The following is a 22147-nucleotide window of genomic DNA, read 5'->3' on the forward strand; positions in this document are numbered from 1 at the left end:
TTACAAAGTACATCTAAATCGAAATATTAAATTAGAACAAAATGTACAGTTCCATCGTATGTCTCATTATTGTGGTGGATCTCCGGCAGGTTTAACTTGTGTTCAGGTTGAGAATTACTGAGCCGACCGAATATCGCAGCCCCGAGACTGTTCGAAGTCTCGCGAATGACTTCTTTAGTTATATATCCGGCGGATCATTGCGGTCGACGGTTTTCTTTCTTGATTTTCTGCCCTCCCCTTTCTTCCCGGCCGTCCCGCTGGGTGCAGCGCTGAATCACAACCGCAAATATCCTTCTCCGGTAACTGGCTCTGCCAGTGGTGTTCGCCGAAAGAGAAGAGCGTTTCGTAGCCGTGCGAACGAACGAACGAGAGCCAACGGCGTAAAGAAGCGTCATAGGCTTTGCTATAGAACGACTCGACGAGTACGTATACTTTACACTCGCGCTGCACTCGAACCGAGGCCACGATCTAGGTCAACGAAGAGGTTTCTCTCGTTTCATCGCCATCTTACCGTCTTGCAGCGAATCTAGTTCCGCGGCTTCCTCGTCGCCACGTTAGAGCTGGTTTCAATGAATTTTTATGGAATTGCATCGTTCAAAAATAGAAAAACGAAACGTATCTGTAGCGCACGTTACCTTTGGCTTCGAATCGAAAGATTTAAGAAGAAGCTCCGTTTTGTTGGCGTCAGGGTGGCGTAACATCTTAAGCCGCGTTCCCACGCAACTGTTCGCTAGAATATCATCGCCGAGTCGGTCGATCCGGTCATTGCGACACGATTCGAGGGAACGAGAGAGCTCGAGTTCTATCGCCATCGATTCACCCAGCTAATTAACACAATTTCAGTTGACGCGGGAGCGTGATTCAGAGCCACGATAAACTCTCGTTTCGTAATTCGAAGCGTCGCAGAATCTCGCTGAATGCCAGCGTGCGCGTTATCTCGCGCTTCCGTATCGCGAGTCTTCTTTCGAGCATTGTCAAACCTTACGACTCGAGTCCGAAGGTCGCCGAGACTGTTGACGCACACTTTCTACATACGTACGCGTAATCTCGAGCACTCGACCGCTATCGCCACGCTGTTCATATTTTGCGTTATTGTTCCTCATCCTCGGGAAGAAAAATGGCCATTGTCGGGGAGTATCGCGTGAACGTCTTATCTTATCGCTGTTACACGCACGTCGTTATCTGTGTCAGAGGCAACGGGTCACTCGGATTTTATCTTGCCCGAATTCTGGAGAGTGTCATCGTACCGACTCGTGACTCGGACGCATCCGATCGCGATTAAGAACGTTCGCTTCTAGATTATCCTCTTTTTCCTAGTCGTTATAGAGTTATTGACACTGTTCCGCTGCGCAGCTCGAGCGTTCTCGATCCGCGATAGAGCGTTGCACGTCATCGATTCCGCGTTTGTTGAATTTATACGTTTTCAAAGTTGCCCAAGCAGTCGCGACATAAACGAAGCGTGACCCATCGGATAAACAAGTTCTGACAAATGTATTCGCGCGAGCTGATATTTTTCCTGTTTATTTTATGCGATATCCGTCGGCGATACTTATCTGAGCGAAGCATGTTTGTCGTCTCGGATACCTGTTTTGGATACGATTCTCGTACGGTCTTATCTAGACGCGAACAACATATCGTATATTCACGACAATTCGCGATTACGAAATTCCCTAATATACAAACGAAATTAGTGGCCTTCTTTCTTTATCAGCGATCCCTTATCGTTATTTATATTTCGATAAAATAATACTCTGCGATATCTTTATCAAACACAGATGAATCGATTTATCTAACGCGGAGACGAAAAAAAATAGATAAGTTTCCCCCGGTTCGACGGATTCAGACGGTCGTCGAATGTGAAATTCAAACGCCTAATCGCAAACTCCGAATACCTGAGACGGAAACTGAGACGCGTTTGAAACGCAGACAGCTGCTTCCGTCGCGACGAAACGCGTGCCATCCTCCTTTTTCAACTGCTTTCCATTCGTTCCCAGAGATCGAAGTCTCCCGCATTCGAAATGCTTCCTATTGTATCGGAAACGCATTCGTTTTCCTCTCTTCGTAAATATTTCATCGTCTGTTTCGCCGATCTCCCTCGTTGAATTCCACTTCGAGACGGTGCTCGTGTTTCTTTCTCAATTTTATTTGTCTACAACGTGCACGTGGCAATCGATACGGTAAAGAGAGAATTAAGTGACTGTTTAGGAAAAACAGAAGACGAAGGAATTGAAAAAAATTCATTAATTTTTGTGTTTCTTATAAGAGGATGCGATGTTTATTGGAATTAAATGACTGTCAGAGTTCTTCCTCCACTCGGAGAAGTAGACGGAAGCGAGCAGAAACTTTGTGGAAGTATCGCGGAACAGCGAAAAGTTGTTCGCGCTTCTTTCACAAGTTTTTCCTGAAAACTCACCGGGGCGAGAAAATTGAGTAGGAGCACTTGTTGCCTTTTACTCGCACATCCAACTGCATATGTACCATAGACACGATCGAGTTTCTTAACCCTTTCAGGTGTAGACACTCTTGGGAAATACACACGGTTTATGAGTGGGTTTTGTTCGATAAGATACAAAAGAATATATTCCATAAATACAGTAAAGTCTCCTTAAATGCACAGGAACATGATTCGGGATCGGATATTTCGGTGAGACTATGCTCGTGCAACGATCGAACTTTTTTTATTATTACCGTTTTTGTTGCGAAACTGTTACCATCATATTCCTGACATTTTTCTGATTAAAACGAGACCAAACACGACGTAATTCGCATCATATTTACTACATATTGTTAGCGAAATAATCCCGGCGTTGGTCTCCATTTTGCATATAGCTCCGTCCTCTTCTTCGCTGTCCTTCTCTCCACTCGAAGTTTGTTGGCAAAACATTAGGAGATACAGTATCGACTGGAGGCATGCAAAATCGGAGACCCAAAACATTGCACTCCAGGTTTTTATGTGTTTACACTTGACTCGAGTCGAGCGTCGAACGTAGAAAAGGACACGGATAGCGAAAGAGAAAGAGGTCCGAGAAAAAGGAAGCATTCGGCAAAAGCGTATCAATCGGTGAGGATCAAATTACACTGCTCGGTCGCCGAGCGTCAAAGGGGAACACCTCCACTTATCTAGTTTTTCTATATAGGGTGTCCCAAAAATGTTGGAGGTCCTTGAAAGGGGTGGTTCGGGAGGTGATTTGAAACAACTTTTTCCTTTGCAAAAATGTCGGATGGGGCTTCGTTAAGTAGATATTAATAAAAAAAACCGACCAATCGGAGCGCGCGGATACCGTTGGAGCGGCCGCGGTAGCGAAGGCTACGCGCTGAGCGGCCGCGTCAATATCCTTCGATGCACGTCGAGTCACTTGTTCGCGTACGAGAGCGGCTACCTAGCGCGTAGCCATCGCTATCGCTCCAACGGTATACTCGCGCTCTGATTGGTCAGTGTTTTCCGTTAATATCTCCTCAACGAAGCCTCGGACAACAATTTCGCTAAGGAAAAAGTTGTTTCAAATCACCCCCTGAACCACCCTTTTCAAGGACCTCCAACATTTTTGGGACACCCTGTATAGGAGCTCTGCGATAAACTCGTAGTCCCTTACTGAAGAAATATAAAAACAGCAGTGTCAGATAAATATTTTGTCAGGAAATATTGTAACGTTTTAATTCGTTTCGGAGTAAAAATAGGATACATCGCGTCAGGCTAAGAGAAAAGATTCTGGTGAAACGATTTTCGTGCTAGCCCGACGAAACCGAGATCTATTCTCGATGCTGATACACGTATCCGTTGGGATAATTGCGAGTATATAGGCGCGCGTTCGTTAGGATCGGATTGCGCGGAATTCGAGGAAGAAGATGAAGGAGGAGGGACTTCTCTGTTGGCTTGGCTCCCAGCTGGCTTCTTGCGAATAAGCGGGGGCGAAATAATTTCGCGTTTGGAATATCGACGGTAGAGAAAGGGAGAAGAGGGACGCGCCGAATTCCGGCTACAAGTAGATTATTTTCGAAGCGAGTGTTTTGGCACTTTCGATATTCGGGTCAGTCGCTCTTTATCGCGGAGTGGTTGTTTGCACTAAACACGGCGCGACGATTAAACGGAAATCGAATCACCATCCGTTGTTTACTCGTGCGTGTTCCTTCGTGTGTAATATTTCTCTGAACATTTTCTAACGCTTTGGAGTATAGAATTTATACATTTTGGAGTACGGGAAACCACGGAATTTCTCATGGAAAATTCTCGCGCTACAGTTTCGCGAAAAAGCGACGAGGTTTCTGTGAAAACTCAACCAGATATGGGTGACGTGGCAGTTAACGCTTCGAAAGAATTCCTAAGTCGAGTCGCGAGCACAGAAATTACCGCACGGTCGTTACACGAGCGTTGGAATTATCGCTCGGTTGCGTGGCTTGTGTGTCATCCTCCAGCTCCAGCGACGGTTTTAAATCACCGACCGCGTCAGAACGTTTAAAAGGAAGAAAAAGGGCGCTAGGAGCCAGATCGCAGATCCGGTCGCCTTGATTTCGCGATCCTTCGATCCTTCGTGCGTATCGCGCATTTATGCGTTTCCCACGTGATCGATAAAACTCAAAGCTCGATCTCGTTGAAAATATATTCTTCATAAAGGGGCCCGTATTCGCATCTCTGTTTTAAAAAATTGTATAGATACGAGGCGTCGGTCGAGTCCGAAACGATATTCACGCAAAAGGTCAGAAGCTGCGGGAGATACGCTCGAACTGCTCGATCAACCGAGCACGTTCAACAACCTGGTGACCTTCCTCGGCTATTCCGCGCGAATATATCTCGCTCTATTTTCGAGCCGTGCGCTTACGCAAGTGTCGTTACTTAGAGTCGTTAAACAAGCTCCGCGTTTCCGCGTGTCGAGTTTTTTCCTCGAAACAATTTCATTTTAATAACCGTCGTGGTTGTAGATAAAAAACTGGTCGTACCACGAGACTGACACATATTTATCTATATAACACTTCAGCCTTGCGATCCGATCAATTCAAATTTATCAAGAAATGAGCGCCTTTTGAAGGAGACTTTACGTCTTTGAATAGTTTCCTAGTAGCAGATGACTATAGACCGGCAGACTGTGTTATTAAATTCTTGGTCTTCGTTCTATACCCAACGCTTGTGTAAGCGCCTGGTATATCTTAGAATATTTAACTTGTTAGTTTTGACCCTTGCTACGACTTATCGGGCACGCTGTTGTTGGCACTCTCGCACGAGCCGCGCGTACTTAACCGAATAACAGACTTAAAGTTCAGCGATTAAAGCAACCGAGCTTTATTTCGACACTGACCCAGTCATCTACTCGATTTATTTGGTTGACGAGATTATTTACTCTTTGCACTCCAAGTACTTTTTACATTCATCGACAAAACTTCCCATTGTACTCGAAGACAATATACCGCACTGTTGTGAGTCAGAGTTAGATCCCAGTTGTCCATGATTTCATGTTTCGGTTGTTCGCAGATAAATTCTAAAAATACGAGTGCGTTTGATCATTGTTTATCCATTTTTGGTATGCCATTTTGGATCGATTCTGACAACAGTACGATCGTTTTTTTATACGTAATCGCGAATTAAGTTCGACGTCGCTCGAAGGTGACGGCGCGTCGCAGGATCCGCGTTTTCAAGAAATAATTGCTCCGGCGCGGAGCTGCGGGTTAAATGGCCCGTGCGGCCCACTGGGAAGCGACCAAAGCATTCTTTCTCGCTGGCGGAATATAATTAGACGCAGAAGGAGCAATGGAGCGGTAAATCACTCGACGCGAGCAAAGATCAACGCGGATCGAGGAACGCGACGCGTTGGGTTACCGAACTCTCGTAATCGGGAATCGCGATTGGTTTATTGGGCGAAGGAACGAGTCGTTTTTTAAAGCGTATGCTTCAAAAGCATTTGCTTTCAGGAGCAAATGATCACGGTGAAATTGGAGCTGAATTGGTATCTGAATTGGTTCACGATATAGATTTAAATTCCGAAAATAAAATACTCGAATTTCAGCTGCAATTTGTATTCATCGCGCGATTAACACGTTCACTGCCAGACTAATACTCTTGAACATTTTTACTGCGATTTAATTTTGTTTACAGACTTTTGGAAACTGCGTAATAAAACATTTATTTTGGTACTTAGTTCTGTAACTTCATCAAAATTCAAGTATTTCATTTAAATTCATTTCCTATGACACTTAACTTTCAGAATTAATAGTTTTCGTTTTTCGGTGAAAAGCACTGTCACCCATATATGGGTGACGTGGCGATCAACGTGTTAAAACGAAACGCGAGTAAATAGTACGTACTCGACGGAGGTAAATAATATGTACTCGAAAGTGGGCCACGAGCCAGAAAAAGTTGAGAAACGTTGGTCGAAGACTAAGTCTCTTCTTTTGTCTCTCGACTCGGTGCATCCGTAAATAGAGTTTTCGCTGGACTTTCGTTGGACTGCAGCTCCTTATCTCGCTCCCTCTGCCCCCCGTGATTTCCGTAAACATATACATACTTGGCGATAGGCCAACGCGGAATGGAATACATTATTCGTGAAATTGCGAATGGCGGGCATTTATCAGCCGACCGTGACGCGCTAGTCGCACGCAACCCTCGTGCTCGAATAATAGATGACGAGTCGGACGTGCGGCTATTTATTCGCGATATTTACTCGAATAACTTTCCGTCAATTACGATGAAAGAGGACAGAGAACATTTACACTGGCTTGATGTAGTTTATCGTTAATCAATCAAGTACAGAACTTCGTGGAACTTCGTAGACGAGACAGCGGTTCTAGCGTTCCGAACAGATGACTTTTCTTCTTGCTCGAGTTCATCGACCCGGAATATCCCTCGAAAAGGGTTGAAACGGAGGCATATGTTGCTCAGGGCGTCCCCAAACTGAATTTCTTTCGCTCTCCGGCTTCCTCCGTCAACCCCCACGATTTCCAGGGCGCGGATGTTGGAAACCCACCCTCATCCCCTCGGAACCCCCGTCATTATTCGATTTTACGTCGTTTCCAGTCTCCATTCAAGCCCCGGGACCGAGCTTCCCTATGAAATCACCCTCCCTCGATCGATCAACCGTATCAACCCTTGGAAGCCACCCTCGCGCAACCGTTCGACCTTTTATGCCGCGTTTCGTCGGATTTATTGATCGTCCTCCGGCTTTCGCTGATATATCCATGTCGAGCACGAAGCTGCCCCTCCCTCTGTGCCATTATTCGCCATTCCCCATTCCCCGTTCGGAATGGCATTTATACGCGGGGAAAACACTCGTTTCGGCCCCATTCTGTCGCGAGCGTTCTTGTAGCATGCTGCAGAAGGGTTTAATTTTTAATACAGTTTCAACGATCCCTTGACAGTGGGAACGTTTCTTCAAGAAACATGATACATCACGGAATTTTGAGTGTTTATATTTTTACATCCAACGAGAAGTGATAACTCGTTCGAATACAATTTTTTACGTCGTCCACCAAACCATTCTGTCGCGAGCGTTCTTGTAGCATGCTGCAGACGGGGTTTCATTTTTAATACAGTTTCAACCATTCCTTGGCAATGTTTCTTCAGAAATCGGCGTGATGGATCACGAAATTTTTAGTGTCTATATATCTTTACATCCAACGAAAAGTAACTCATCCAACGATAACTCGTTCAAATACAATTTTTACGTTGTCCACCAAAGGCGCCGTTTCCCTTAAACGAATAAGTAAATAAATAGAGTAGGTCGAAAACCCACTCGAGGTCGAAAGCAAGCAGCAAAACCGTTCCGAGGTAGGAACGTGTTAGAGAGTACGGGGGAAGACCGACAAGCGAAGATTTAACATCGCGAGGAACGCGTTGCGAGATTAACAGAGCCGTGATTTACAGGTCGCGAAATATCCAGTCGGAGCCGGGAGTCTCGTTTTCCCAGGCTCTCGAGCCAAACGAGCATTCCCCTGTTCAACCGTTGGCGAAAATAGAGCGACGCTAGTAAGACATTTTGGCACGTTCGCTCCCACTGGGACCAATTTTACAAGCGTCGGCCACTCGTCAAAGCTTAAGCGGATCCCACCGCGTATTCCGGGTACACCGACACTGCCAACAACGAACCCGTACGCGTTCCCTCTCCGCCAGACGTTTTTCCACGCCTCTGATATTGTACCGAGAATGTTTAAACTCGAGTTTCATCTCTAAACATAGACCACCGACGGGCAATTATAGATGCATCAACGTTTACGCCGTTCGTAAATAATCGGCGTCGCGCCAACCTTACCTGCAGTCAATGTTCCGATAAGATTTTTTGATATATCTGACGAGAGAAATCACTCCATTAGGGCAACATAATGTGTTGTCACACGAAAATCGATTGGTTTAGAATTTGGTTAAAAACATACATAAATATAATATTTAAAATTGCACGGAAAGTTGTAGAATTGTATTTATTATAGTTACAATAATTATATACTCTATCGTTCATAAAAACTGCATTTTTTCCGATAACATAAGTAAGAGAGAATATTAAATATTTTTAACCCAGTCCTAAAAGTGCTAAAAGTGCACAAAGTTCGAAGAAAATCCATGATCCAAACATCGCGGCCTCTTGTGAAAATAGCGACTAAAAAATGCCTTAGCTGAGAAAGGAAGGTGGATATTTACGCGAGGACAGAGTATAATTGAATTCAATCATGTGGTATCTCAAGGGAAGGCAAGGTCACTCGAAGAAGACTCATTCGTTTATTCGATTATACATAATTGTTTGCCTTGCAGACCTCTTTTATCCAGTTTCGCGATAATTTGCATGAATGCAAGGGACTAAGCTCGGAATGAAAAATATTGACTTGATAATCTGATCGTACCAAGAAAATTAAACTCTTCGTATTCCTGCAGTTGTTTGTTTGGTCTTATGTATTAATAAGGCGAGATTAGATAGCCCCGGAGCGTTTAGTATATTTACAGCGATATATATATATATATATATATATATATATATATTCGTGCACGACGATCACGGAACGAGGAGCGATAGCGGGTCGAGTCAACAGGTTAATCCCTCGCGACATTAGCGGGACGAGTCTCAATTACGTTCCCGCGATAAAACGCCGACTCAGCCTAACCCAGTAGTCACGCGTTCCCCCCACGAGCGCAGAAACTAAATCCGATTCGTATTATTAACGACGGTCTATAGCTGGTGCGCCCGGTCTCTCCCATTGCGTCTGGATATATTAATGGCTTCCGAGTATACGCGGCAGCGGTTAAAGACTGGCTTTTGCAAGGTTAGTGACATTTACAGAGCCGCACATGGGTGACTCGATTCGCGTCGCGACGCCATTTATTCGGTTTCCCTTGGACCTACCCGTTCGAACGCAACGCTGCAATTTTTGCCAATTTCGTGTGTTTTCATTTGGACGATGTTTATTTTCCCACGCATTATTTTTCTACGCGTTGAATAGAAATACAATAGAGAAGGCATTAGGACGCGATGATCGAGGCAAATTAAGTCGCGTGTAATTACGTTGATATCTCTTGTCGGTGTTTCCACGACGCGTTAGAGGACGTCTGTGGTCTATTAAAGGTAATACAAGAAAATAAAGAAAGAAAGGAATTAGAGAGTGGTATGAACGAACGATTACGATCTCGTAATTGCGAGCATGGGAGGAGTCTCACCCGGTATACATACCCGTTACGTCGAAGCTTGTATATACCTGGACGACGTCCGTGTGCCCAGCCTACCTGTCCGAATGATACATTGGACGTTGCATAGGTGTGCATTATCCGTGAGACGAGCTCTCGACCGGAGCACGTGTGCGCCACGAAAACTCGTTTCATCTTTGTTTCTACCTTTTTCTCTCCCCTCTACGAACCTCCTCCTTTTATACGGGCGTCGAGTCCGTGTGCGGGTTTCTGTCTGCGGCGAAATTACGTCACGCAGAAATCATGGTAATCGCGCCGGTGGGTGCAGAAAGCGTAAGAATGCAAGTGCTAATTTGTCCAGCGATACACATAAAGCCAACGCATCGGCCGTGTCGTTGTAAAAAAAAATAAGAAAAAGAAAAGGGTTATTTCCAAGCGCGCCTCGAGTTGTTTAGCGTTTGGAACGTTTAATTTTAGTAAGTGCAATTCTAATTACCTCAGGGACATAAACATGAAATTCTATAATGAAATCGTGGATGTATCTTGATTAGTGTTTCATCAATTTTAGTTCATATTGATTTAATGTTAAAAGAGGAGTAAAGAAGACCTTCGTACATTTTTGTTTAATTCGGCCTTGGTTCGTAGTATCGCCACCTGAACGAAGACTTAACACGTTGGTTGGCAGACTCGTAAAAAATTCTACAGAGTTAAGATGTTGTCTCGAGGTTATCGAAGATCAGATAACTTAACACTTGTCCTAGTATTTCATTTAATTTAATCCCGCCACAGCTTTGAAATTAATTTTTTTAGTTCCTTGACGAGCAGTTCTGTCACCTATTTCTAAGTGACGTGGCAACCAACAACTCTAACCCGTTAGAAAAATACATAGAACATCGATATACAATATTCCTCTACGTTAATTGTATCGAACAATGACCCTCGATAATGATTCAGCGCGGTCTTTGCTACCGGTCGATCGGTTCAGCGATGGAAAGGTTAATGACGATTTTTCGCGCTGGTTTCGATATTCGCTGTAAACCCGATTGCGAAATTGCGCATGAGAAGGTAATCGAACGCAGAAGCGCGGCTCGTTTGAATAGGCGGCGAATAAAATGCAACGTATGCGGGTAGCGATCCAGTAACCTTTGCCAAGCTGGTTTTCCACTCCAATTACGCCATAACGCAAAGGCGTGACACGTCATTCGACGAAGAAATCCTTCGAGGCACGAACGTGCCTCTTTAAAGGACACCGGTGACTCGTTTTTCGAGTAGTCATTGTATCGACGCGCAAATCGGAAGGTGATCGGGATCGTTATTCTAGGAATTCTAATTACTATCGCGTTCTCACTCGCGTAATTTTAATGTCATTTTAATTTCAATTTACGTTCGGCCTTGGCTCGCTATCGCACGCTTACAGGCTTAATCGACCGGCTCTCGTGGGATTCGTTTATTTTTCTCGTCGATCTCGCCCTCGGGGGCAGTAGCTATGCTTGATCGTAGCTACAGTGCGGATTTAGCAATCCCGAGGCACCCGAGATATAAAAGGGGGTCACTGGTTTCGTACAAACCACTGAAGAGAAGTATTAGGTTGTTCTCAAAGCTTCTTTCGTTTTATTAACACGTTCACTGCCAGACTGATACTCTTGAACATTTCTACTGCGATTTCATTTTATTTACAGACTTTTGGAAACTGCGTAAAGAAACATTTATTTTGGTATTTAGTTTTGTAACTTCATCAAAATTCAAGTATTTCATTTAAATTCATTTTCTATGATACTTAACTTTCGGAATTAATAATTTTCGTTCTTCAGTGAAAAGCACTGTCACCTATATATGGGTGACGTGGCGATCAACGTGTTAATAAGTAGACCGCGGATCTTTATGGATTAGTAGGAAATTTGAATGTGCAAGAAACTACAAAATGCAAACAATATGGAAGAATATAAAAAAGATTGGAAGTAACGTTCATGTCATATTAAAAGATGCAGAATAAAATAAATTTCCATTTAGATTCAATTCTTGTAAGCACGAAGATTTTATTTTGCATAAAGATCTGCAGTCTATTAACAAGTGATACATACACAATATTTTATGTTACGTTATTGATTTATGCACGATTCATTTACCCCCGTTAGAGCTCTTTCACACGACGATACGCGTATGCAGGATACCGATGGTACACGTAATGTTATGGAAGCGTTCAGACGGCGATTCTCGCGAGATACAGTATCGCGATACTGATTTTCGGTATCCGCGGTTGGTCAGCCGCCGGCAACTTTTTCTGCGTCGGGACGGCCGACGAAACATTGAAATAGACGCGAGCATTCACACGACGCTGCGCAGTATCGTCGAATTCGTTCACCTTCCTCATAAACAAATTTTAGACACCCGATGATAATTGAAGAATTTACATGGATCGTTACAAAGTTCTTCGAATAAAATATGAAAAGCTCCCTTTTCTTCTCTTGTATTATTAATGGGATGAACCCAATATTTTCTCTTAACGTTTCTCCTTTTAGTAGCTCTTTTATGTAGAAACCAAATGGATAAAGCTTCAATCTCATCCATTATTTCAGAAAAGTTTTCACTAACTCAGAACGCGTGTTTTTCAAACGGGAGGATACGTTTAACTGGAAAACAAATGATCAACACCGAGCTACGAAATTAGTTGGATACAGTATCGCAAAAGTATCTTGCTAGCAGATACGTATCGTATACGCGTATTGCGATACGCGTATCGTCGTGTGAAAGAGCTCTTACAACATCAGTATCTAAGAAATTATATTGTCTCACTAAAGAAACTTTTGGGACAACCTAATACGCAAACAAAGTAATACAAAGAACGAAATTCTGTCGATTCACGAGACTTTGTTATACGTGTTCAACGCTCATAATCGAATCATAGTTCGAACGACAATCGTTCCTGCCAGAAAGAGTCGAGTGACATAAAATGAAAGCAAAAATGGACGCGCAGGCGTTTCTGGCCGTCAGGGCAGAGAAAATGTAGTGACTCCTCGCAGCGTGCAGCTCGAGCAAAGTGGAAGGGAAGAAAAAGAAGCAAAGGAAGGTAGACGGACAGGTGTCTGGCAGCCATCTTGACCATCTTGCGCGCGTTCAGAATGTCAGGCCCTGACTTACGGTCGAATAAACGACGAAAGCGGTATTCAGCGCATCCTACAAAAGTCATGAGCCGTTAAATTCGAACTTCCGCTATAATCGGTCTGCTCGCTTCTGCTCCGATCTCTCCCCTACACAATATTCTTCGTTATCTAAAATTGGACTAATCTAAAATTCTCAAAATATGTTTCTATCTCGTCGTACCCTCTCAACGTGAACGTTCAATTGACAAGGAAACCACGAACGACGCAACAGAAATTTCTGTGTACAATTCTCGCATTTGCTCCAAAAAAATTGAAACAGCCCGTTTCCAATAATAAGTGTTTCCAACGCGAATTTATGCCAGCTTAGTCGGCGCGTCGCACGCCCGAGTCGCGAATTGTAAACAGTCGCGATCAATGGCCCCTCCTGGAAATTCGTGTCCTAGCCTGTTTTCCGAGACAACGCGCGATAATTGTCGCGTCTCGCCTTCGGCCGCGCGTGCGTAACGTGTTTGGTAAATATTACATGAAAATAAATTTCTCGTTACACGAGGAGAGGGAAAGTGGCGCTCGAAGGTCGAGACACGAACACGCGAGTAGACCGAGCGAGAGACTACTTCTCGTGGGACGCGTTTATAGGATTCTCCGTTGAATTATCGCCGACAACGTTTTCGTATAATCGTGATTATAATCGTGATCATAATCGTGATCAGCCATCGGGGAACGTGGAAGCCTAATCGATGGGTACCTAATCCGTGGATACCTAATCGTGGTAGACGATAGTCGCGTTGTGTTTACGAGTGGTTCGAGCTCGGGAGTGTTCGATTTCGAAACGAAATTTTGATCGATTGTGGTGTTTTCAGTGGTGTCGGTGTTATAAAAGAAATCCTTCGAGCTATTTGAAGCATGCGAGCCGTTTAAAGTGTTCCGTAATAGCCGTTCGCAAACGTGGCCCGTCGTGAATTGGAAACGCTCGCGAACAAAAGGCGATTGTGCATAGGACGTGAAACTCGGAGAAACGTTTCTCGGAATCTCGGTTTAACGGTGTTCTCGAGGACGTTGTTCGTTTCACTTTTTACAAGGGAATCGTTGTGCGAATATTCGGGAGATATCCGAGGAACGGAAGTTGGTCCAGAGGGCGCTCCGAACGCAGGAAACTCGAGACTCGGAGCACGTTGCATAACGTAAACGCGTCGAATTCGTCGAATCTAAATCCGATCAAATTTTTCGCTGAGACATGATCGAACCGGTGAGTCGATTACGATTATCCCGATTAGTTTTTGCGATCGATTGCCGATAGTGCGCGCGCAGCCAGCCTCGAGCGAGCAAAACAAAGGAGGCCGCGAGGCAAGGATGCGTAAGGCCTTTTTTGGTGATATTCGCTGTATGTTGCTCGGGCGAACTGGTCTTCTGGTCAGGCCAGTTCCGAGCGACCGGATTTTTCAAAGGTTGCCCGCGGCCCGAACCTGTCCTGTTCCCATACCGGACTGGTTTATCGGCTGACGCTGCCTCTCTTCTTCTGGCTGCTCGATTTCTGAGCAACGGCGACGGAAAAAAGAGACACCAGCACCAGCAGACGGAATTCCTGTCCTGTCGGCCTTCGGCCATCTCCAGGCTGCCGATTAACCTCCTCTCCGAAATGAGTAATTTCTCGATCGCAATTCGATCTCTAATTAAATTCACGAAATTATTCTATCACGAATAGCTGTGTCGCATTTCTAAATGTTTATGTGTGCTTTAACACGTACCATTGCACCGTCCCATGACGAGAATCAAAAATAACATGTCGAATAACGCATAATATCTTTTCCAACGAATGTAACTTCATCGTCGTGACACGCGTTCGATTTTAGTCGGTGTTCACGGTTAGAGTAGCAAACGGCGGCGTCCCGAGGAGCGCACGAAACTTTGCTCATAAAATTAAAAGTTGGCCGAACGAGTGAATTCAACTCTGAAAAGCTCGGGCCCCGAGTTGGTAACGCGAGACTTGCGAAGCGAGGAAAGTTCTTGCTCTTGATTAATGCACAACGGTTGTAGGACATTCTTTCGCGGCCTCTTTCCACCAGGAATCCAGAAGCTCGGGAAAAAATTAATCTCTGGAAATTGTTTTTCATCGGGTAGGAATAGCGAATAGATTCATTTCTTGAAAATATAGGTAGATCATCAATTTCTTTACCTAATAATACTATCGCTCTTTTCATTCTGCATTTATCAATGGAATCGATACCTAATACGTCCTCGGCTTCGAAGCAATAACGCAATTTCATCGAATCGATCGCGTCCAACCCAATTCCGAGTTCCCTTTGAACGTACAAAAACATTTCTATCTATCGTATCTTTGCCTAGAATACTGGTCTCCTCGTGCAGGAAGTATGGCAAAGGCGAATAGGATAATGCTTTCACCGAATAATCCCCGACTCGGGCCAAGAGGTATCATTTGCGGAATAGATTGCGAAACACGAGGTCGATTTATGCCGAGTCGAGTAATCGAACGAGTCAGCCTCCTTTCAGAGACGCGCATCGCTCGGATGCAGAAACTGGTTCTTCCGGTACACGTCGTAGCGTAATAATAAGCTCTGCTCGTTCTCGGAATGGGTACGTCTCCCCTCGCTCCCGTGATCCCATGGAAGACGTTTCTCTTGCAGCTCCGATGCGTCTACATTAGCCGCGACAAGTATCGGTACAGAGATTAATGTCAAGGAAAAGTATCGCTTGAAAAATATTACGTAAGCAAAGCTAAAGTTACCTTACGTCCACGTAAAAGTTGCAGGTAACCGTTATCTATTTAAAGTTTATTATTAAGCAAAAATAAATCTAGAGTTGAGGGGCACTGGGTTTATCACAAAGGAGTTTTATTTCTGCTGCCTTCGTCAATGGACTATTTTTCTTTTAGGATTTACGAGCTAGACTTCTTATGCGTTTTCGAATAGCTTGCACTTTAGAGATTTTTTACACATCGATTCAAAAATGTTGTAACCCTTTCCGTTACACTTTTAGCTACCTTTGCTTGCAACATTCGTGAATTTTGATTACAGAACTCGGTACAGTATCTCCTAGCTTTATGCGCACTGTCTTTTCTTTCTACCAATAAGTGATGCTGACGTTTTGTTACTTGATATCTGTTTATATACGATACGGCCCGAAAAATCAATCCCATAATCCTTCATACTCTTCGCACGGGCGATAATATCGACCAAAAGTTCCATTTATCTTCCACTTTCGCCTGCGAATAACGCGTGCAACCCGAAAGGACCATTTATCGCAATGCTCGCCGTTTCGTTTCCCCGTTTACTTGTAAAACTTGTTTTCTTTTTTTCCCCCTTTTCCATACTCCTCTTGTTATTCCAGCGCGAAAAGTGCACGGCGGACGCGCGTGAAATTCGCTCGCAAATACGCGCGCGTTTATCGCGCGGATTCAACGCGTGCATTGTAAAGTCCGCCGACCGAGAATCGAGATAAATACGCGCGTTGCGCACGTAACAGTATAAATAACTTGCGCAAGCATTAATGAATGCTTATCTGGCCGACTCCGTTAAAAAGTCACGATATGTGCGCCAGCTACTGCCGGCGTTATTATCGCGGCTCTTTTCACACGCACACACGCTCGTCCCACGAGTTTACATAAACAGTCGTACGTGGTGTAATCGAACGAGGGGGTTTTATAAAGGAACGAAACGAGACAAATTTGTTTGTAGACTCGCGATAACATTTTCGAGGACGAGTATTTATAAATCGAACGCGGCACATTTTTTCCTGTTTCAAATTTCCGGTATCGTTGCTACGTTTTTTACTCTATTTTGAAGCAAACAACGATCTCGTTTTGGTAACAGTGCTTGTATTGTTCACTGTTTGAATAAAATTATGTCCATCTTCGTCGAGAACGCCGGAATTCCAGCGCGCCAAGATCGCGAACACAATAAGAAGCGTTGAACGCGGCGGAAACCGCGTGTAACGTTGCCGGGTTTGAAGCGTTCGGGCGAATAGCAGCTAGGAGGAAAGAGGGAACCAGATTCGCAGGAACTTGACGATAATTATAGCGTCGGGAGTACTAGTACTTGAACGGTCTCGTTATATTCGAGATATCGGAGCCACTTCCTCGCCTACGCTCTTCTTCGCAGCTGATGGGAACTCCGATTCACTGTGGAGGGGACTCGGTCGAAGCGGTTGCGATAAATCGATAACAGCCACGGATGCGGAGCAGCGAAAAACCGCTCGTTTTTCTAATCTCTCGAACGCGAAGTATTTCTCGCATCGCATTTATTCGGCTTTAAAAGTACTATACGGGGTTGAAAAATGTCTCTACAGAAGAGGCTAAGCTCCCAACTAGTGATAGGCAAAATCCTAGGTTTCGAATAAATCTAAAGTTTGCTGATATGTTTGTCTCTTTGATGTCTGTTGATATCTTTTCCTCTTTTGAACATTTCCCAGAGAAAGAAACGAGACTTCAGATTTATTCGAAGCCTAGAGTTTTGCTCATCTCTGCTCCCAACCCCAAAACGCGTGATATTCTGCTTTCTATTTAACTTCGTCTCCCAAAACCGAACCATTTGGTGTTCCATATTTTGATAACAAGAATATCCATTTTTCTGAAATGCGCCTGAGCTGCCACGCATACCGCGTGGTAGAAGAGAAATGGTCAAGCCCCCTTCGGTCGTGGACTAAACTCCCTCGAACGAGTTTCGTCGCGACGAAACGTGCCCCCGTTTGAAATACCGACCAGGTCCTAAACGAACATGCACGGAACGAGCTATGCGTGTAACCTCGAAACTTTTGTCTGCGTTGCAGGGAACGGCGAGAAGCGGAAGTCCGGTTGGAGCGTGAACGCGAGAAAAGGGAGGCCAAGATGGAAAGGGAGAGACTCGAGAAGCAAAGGGCCGCCGAGCAGGCAGTTCACAAGCACTTCGAGGAGTCCTTCAGGCTGGCACAACAAAAGGTTAGTCAGCCTTTACTGCCTGTTTTTCCCCGGTGCGCGTGTTTTAATGACCTCCGGCCTTCTCCGTCGTCGGAGCAGCGTGTCCAGCAGATGCTCGACACAAATTCTCGGGCATTATGCGCCTCTTTAAGCGGCCGATCTGTTCTCCGTTGGGGGGAAACGATATTCTTTCATTTTTATTTCTTTTCCTCGTTCCCGAGATCGAGAATCTCGGAGCTATTATTTCTCCGGACGCTCGAGCGATACCTGTTTGGATTAGCCTCGGTCAGAATTTGGCAAGTTCGAGTCGACATTTCAAACTACAACGAACATCGATTTATTGGCCTTATTATTAGCCTGAGAATTTTATTTTTAATTTTCTTAGATTAACCGTTTGACTGCTACGCGACCCAAAAGCGTCCATTTGTCTCGAAAACCGCGACGCAACGCTTTTGCGCCGCGAGTTTCAGTGTGTCTTTGACATCAAGTCAAAATATGTCCCGCAGTTTTCGTGCGTTCTTGCAAGAATTGATTAGCAGTCAAACGGTTAATTTTTCAACATTTGAACAAAAGCTCCTCTATTAATTCACTACTTGTTACCGGCGAAGCTAGCTAATAATCGTTTTCAATTAATCTCGTGAAATACCCTCCACTCTCTACTATTACGCGAATTACACCCTACACGTATAAAAGTTGAACAAACGCGGTCCGAATCGAAGCGAAACGGACTTGATTGTCACGAAATGCACACGAAACCCTCCGGGCAGGGTGCAATGCGGGGGATTAATAACGAGGAAGCCCCGAGTCTCGCCCCTAAAGGGAAAAAACACCCCAGCTTTCCATCCGCATCGATCGTTGCTTTTCAGTCCTTGTTGAAAACGCCAGGCAAGTTTTCCTGGGAAATTGTCTTGGGGTGGACGATTCGATTAAGGTCGTTCGATGGGGGTAGAACCTGTTCGAGGGTGGTCTTTTGTTCGACTCAGGCTTACGCGATTCGTTTACAAAGTAGACGAGTGACGTTATTCGTCCTCGAGTTCGATTATTCGTCGGCAAAGGACGTTGAGAAGGGGTTGATTTTCGGGTAGCCACCTAAATTATTGATTCGTTAGGTTTCGAGGAATGCATGAAAATTCGCCACGAAAACCTTCGCGTGAAATAATTCGGCGGCTTTCCAACCGTTTCGTCGAAAGGAAGCAATTTCCCTCGTAAACCGCTACTCCGATTCCAGGAGCAGTTGGAAATTCCGTTTGCGGAATTTCGCTGGAACCTCGGCGAAAACGAGCGAATTTTCCAAAAAGCCGAACTCTCGTGTGCTCTATGTTAACGTCTCGTAAAATTCAATGAAATTCCTTCGTAAACCTCAAAATTTCATACGTATAGTGGCTGGAATAACAGGTATTTCAAAGGAACTTGTTTCGAGTAAGCAATTATCGTTCGTAAACGCGATTAACAAGTTGGCAGACTAAAACTCGTGAAAATTTGTACAAGTTAAAATTTCTCGAGACTGTCAAAGACTACATGATTTATCGTGGTATTTAAATTTTTCACCTGTTAAATTCACAAATACTATCCAAATTTATTTTCATTGTCACTTTCATTACTTTCGTCACTTTCGTTCATTTCTTTAACCCTTTATTTACTGGCGGGACATACAAGTCCCGTGGTACTTGTATTAATTTAAACGCGTTGGAAACTATTGTGACTTTCAAGTCCACTTCCATGAAGTTCGTTTTTCTTTTTGAAAGCTTGTTAGAGACACCTCTATAAGATGGACGTGTAGATTTTAAAAACTTTTTATAAATTCAGTAAATAAAGGGTTAATTCGATTACTGAAAAGTACCGTCGCCCATCTCTGACATGGCGACAAACGTGTTAATAATAATTTAACACGACGAAACAGTTGGACCAGTGAAAACGTCGACCGGGAAGTTATTTTCTTTCGCGCGTAAAACACGGCGATTGAGAGAGATGGGGAACGAAGGAATCGTGAAAGAGGAGGTCGTGGTTGTTCGCAGAGGCCAACAGCCTCGTCCCTAGAAAAGAGGGATAATCCGAAAGCGGAGCCTGGAGAGCGAGTTCTCCTGGGGTTTGAGGGTCTCCTGCGTTTCCCTGGGAGGGTGGTTCCCAGAGCAGATACGGGTAGGGACACGCGGGATGCTGAGAGGGGTTTTGGGCAATCAATGCATTCCAGCACCTGCCTTTTGTGCGTGTTACAGCCCTGACAGTCACCCAAAACCTGCCCCACACCTCTGTGTACTTTGCTGCCTGCTTGGCTGACAGGGTTTCTCATTTTTCCTCCGGCCTCCATGCAGGAAACTATCGATTCTCGATTTAAAATTATAACTGTTTGCACGCGTAAAAACAAGGTCGTGTTTCGTGACCGCTGGTTAGTCTCTCTCAGGAGCTGAACAATTCATTGTTTTCTTTTTCTTTATTTCCTGCTTGACGTGTATTATAAATTCCTCGAAAGTAAGCAGCGTGGTTGCCTTTTAGTACGAAAAGAAAAAATGTTCTCGTAACGTTCATGTCAACACGATCGTTTCTTCGTTTACTTCCTCTTGCCCTGAAAATCAACAACGCTGATTTCGAGACAAATTGTCTTGCGTCACTCTGCAGGAATACCTCGAAATCGAGATTTTGATATTACGTTTGAAATTGTTTACTGAAAGTCGCGAGGTAGTTGAATTCCAGTATCATTCTCAGCGTAGATACGTTATCGCAAAATTATATCCAGCGTGGCCAGTTTATTCGAGTACGCGTAACAAGGAAACGGACAATTCCAACGGACTAAGCGATGATTCGGTAGCTGAACCTTGTATCGCTCGGGTGCAACACAGATTTCGCATGTGTTATCGACACAAATCGATCAGCATATTTAACAACAGCAGGCGCAATAAAAACGATTGTAATTGGAGAATGTTGGCATACGGTTTGATAGGTCAATTTATTTTATTAGATTGTCCAGAAAGTTCGTGCCAATTTCTAAGAAAAATTACGTTCGTTACGTCACGTTTGAATTTGAATATATATTTATTGAATTACATAAGTGCCATTTTGTTCCACACCTTTCCACCTTTTAAGAGATGTATACATGTTGTTTGTTTTCAACCACTTTGATATATTCAGACCTGTATCACCTACCTAAAATCGACATGGACTTTCCGGACAACCCAATAATTTGAAAAAGAAAAAACAGCTAAACATTTCTCAATACCACGAAGTTATCCATGATTCCCTTATTACGCAACAGGGATAATCTTCTGGGAGTCATTCTTATCTCGAACGTTGAGTGAACGTTGAGTATCTCCTCGTGGAATTTTTTAAAGAACCCTCTTGTCTCTTTTATTCCCTTTTAAATCCCTACGTGTCGTTCTTCGCTCGTCGTTCGAGTAAAATTCTGTCCATGTTCGAAAGTTGAGAATCGCTGGGGACACATTTGCGGCCACGTATGGGCGCACAAACCAGAGAGGATCCTTTCACGCCGAGGCCCAGGCCGGGCCTACCTGCCCTTTCCCACCCGACACGAAAATCTTCTACCAGTCTTTGGCGAGCTTTCGTCCCGCTCGGAAGTCCCGAATCGTCCGTGAGCGTGACTTACTCGCTCGACTTCCCTCGTGGATCGTCCCCGTCGCGCAGATAACTCTCGATAACGGCGCTTATCGGCCGACTATTTTTCATTTCGTGGCTCAGATAGAAGCGTGACACTCGGCTCGTTTCGACGAGCTGATTATCGTCGTCCCGGAGTCTTGGAGAAAAACTCGAACGATTCGACAGCGCGTCGTGCGTAGCTCTCGGAATTCTCGATTTTTCATTTTTGGTGTAAACTATTTGTAACGATACTCTTTTATCGCGTCGGTGAGTTCATTGGCGCCGGGTATCGAGTGACGAAAATTAACGTTTCGAAGTGAAGAAACATTCAAGTATTCAGTTTGACTCTTTTCGTGGATGGTTTTTTGTGAGTTTCCACAAACATGAAGACTACCAGGACGTTGGATTTATGAGCCTGGACGTTTCGTTTCCGGCTCGTCGTTCGATGGTTGGTAATTTGTTAGTTCGCAAAATCTGTGCTCCGATAAGACCAATAATTACGCAAATCGTGGTCAATATATCCTAGAGATTGCGAAGCAAATAGAAGCGTTTTTATTAAAGTATCGAAAGTGGGAACGATAGTGTCGCGATTCGCGACGTGATAACGTACGCCTGGTGTCGTCGCAGATAACAACGTTGAGAATACGTAGAGGGGACCGACGATAAATCCTCTTACTCGTTGCATTGGAATCACGTGGACCTTTTGGGGAATGGAGAGACATACGTTTGTGATACGTGTCGATGACTGTGCACTATGGACCGACTCGACTTGATTTATGACTCCCAAGTCCAGCTTTTATGCGTCCCACGCCTAATAAAAAAGCTTCTTCTTTTCTTTTCATATATTCAGTAGGTTCCGTTTCGTAAACGTGCACCGTTTTGATTCAATCTCTGAAAATTCGTCTAAATGGTTTAATATGTATTATATCCTAAATATTTTATATATATTTTGCGTTT

At 44.3% G+C, this 22147-nt stretch overlaps 1 protein-coding gene across 4 annotated transcripts in view; it reads left to right on the top strand.

Moving 5' to 3' along the window:
- Window positions 1-22147, top strand: part of LOC128878833 (probable JmjC domain-containing histone demethylation protein 2C) — a 257594-nt gene that overhangs the window by 211029 nt on the left and 24418 nt on the right. For all 4 annotated transcript variants that reach the window (XM_054127388.1, XM_054127391.1, XM_054127390.1 and 1 more), the window contains exon 9: window positions 17476-17623. In XM_054127388.1, coding sequence (XP_053983363.1) covers window positions 17476-17623 — 148 coding nt within the window. The remainder of the gene's footprint in view (window positions 1-17475; window positions 17624-22147) is intronic.

This window comes from Hylaeus volcanicus, chromosome 6 (assembly GCF_026283585.1).
Source record: "Hylaeus volcanicus isolate JK05 chromosome 6, UHH_iyHylVolc1.0_haploid, whole genome shotgun sequence".
Taxonomy (NCBI): domain Eukaryota; kingdom Metazoa; phylum Arthropoda; class Insecta; order Hymenoptera; family Colletidae; genus Hylaeus; species Hylaeus volcanicus.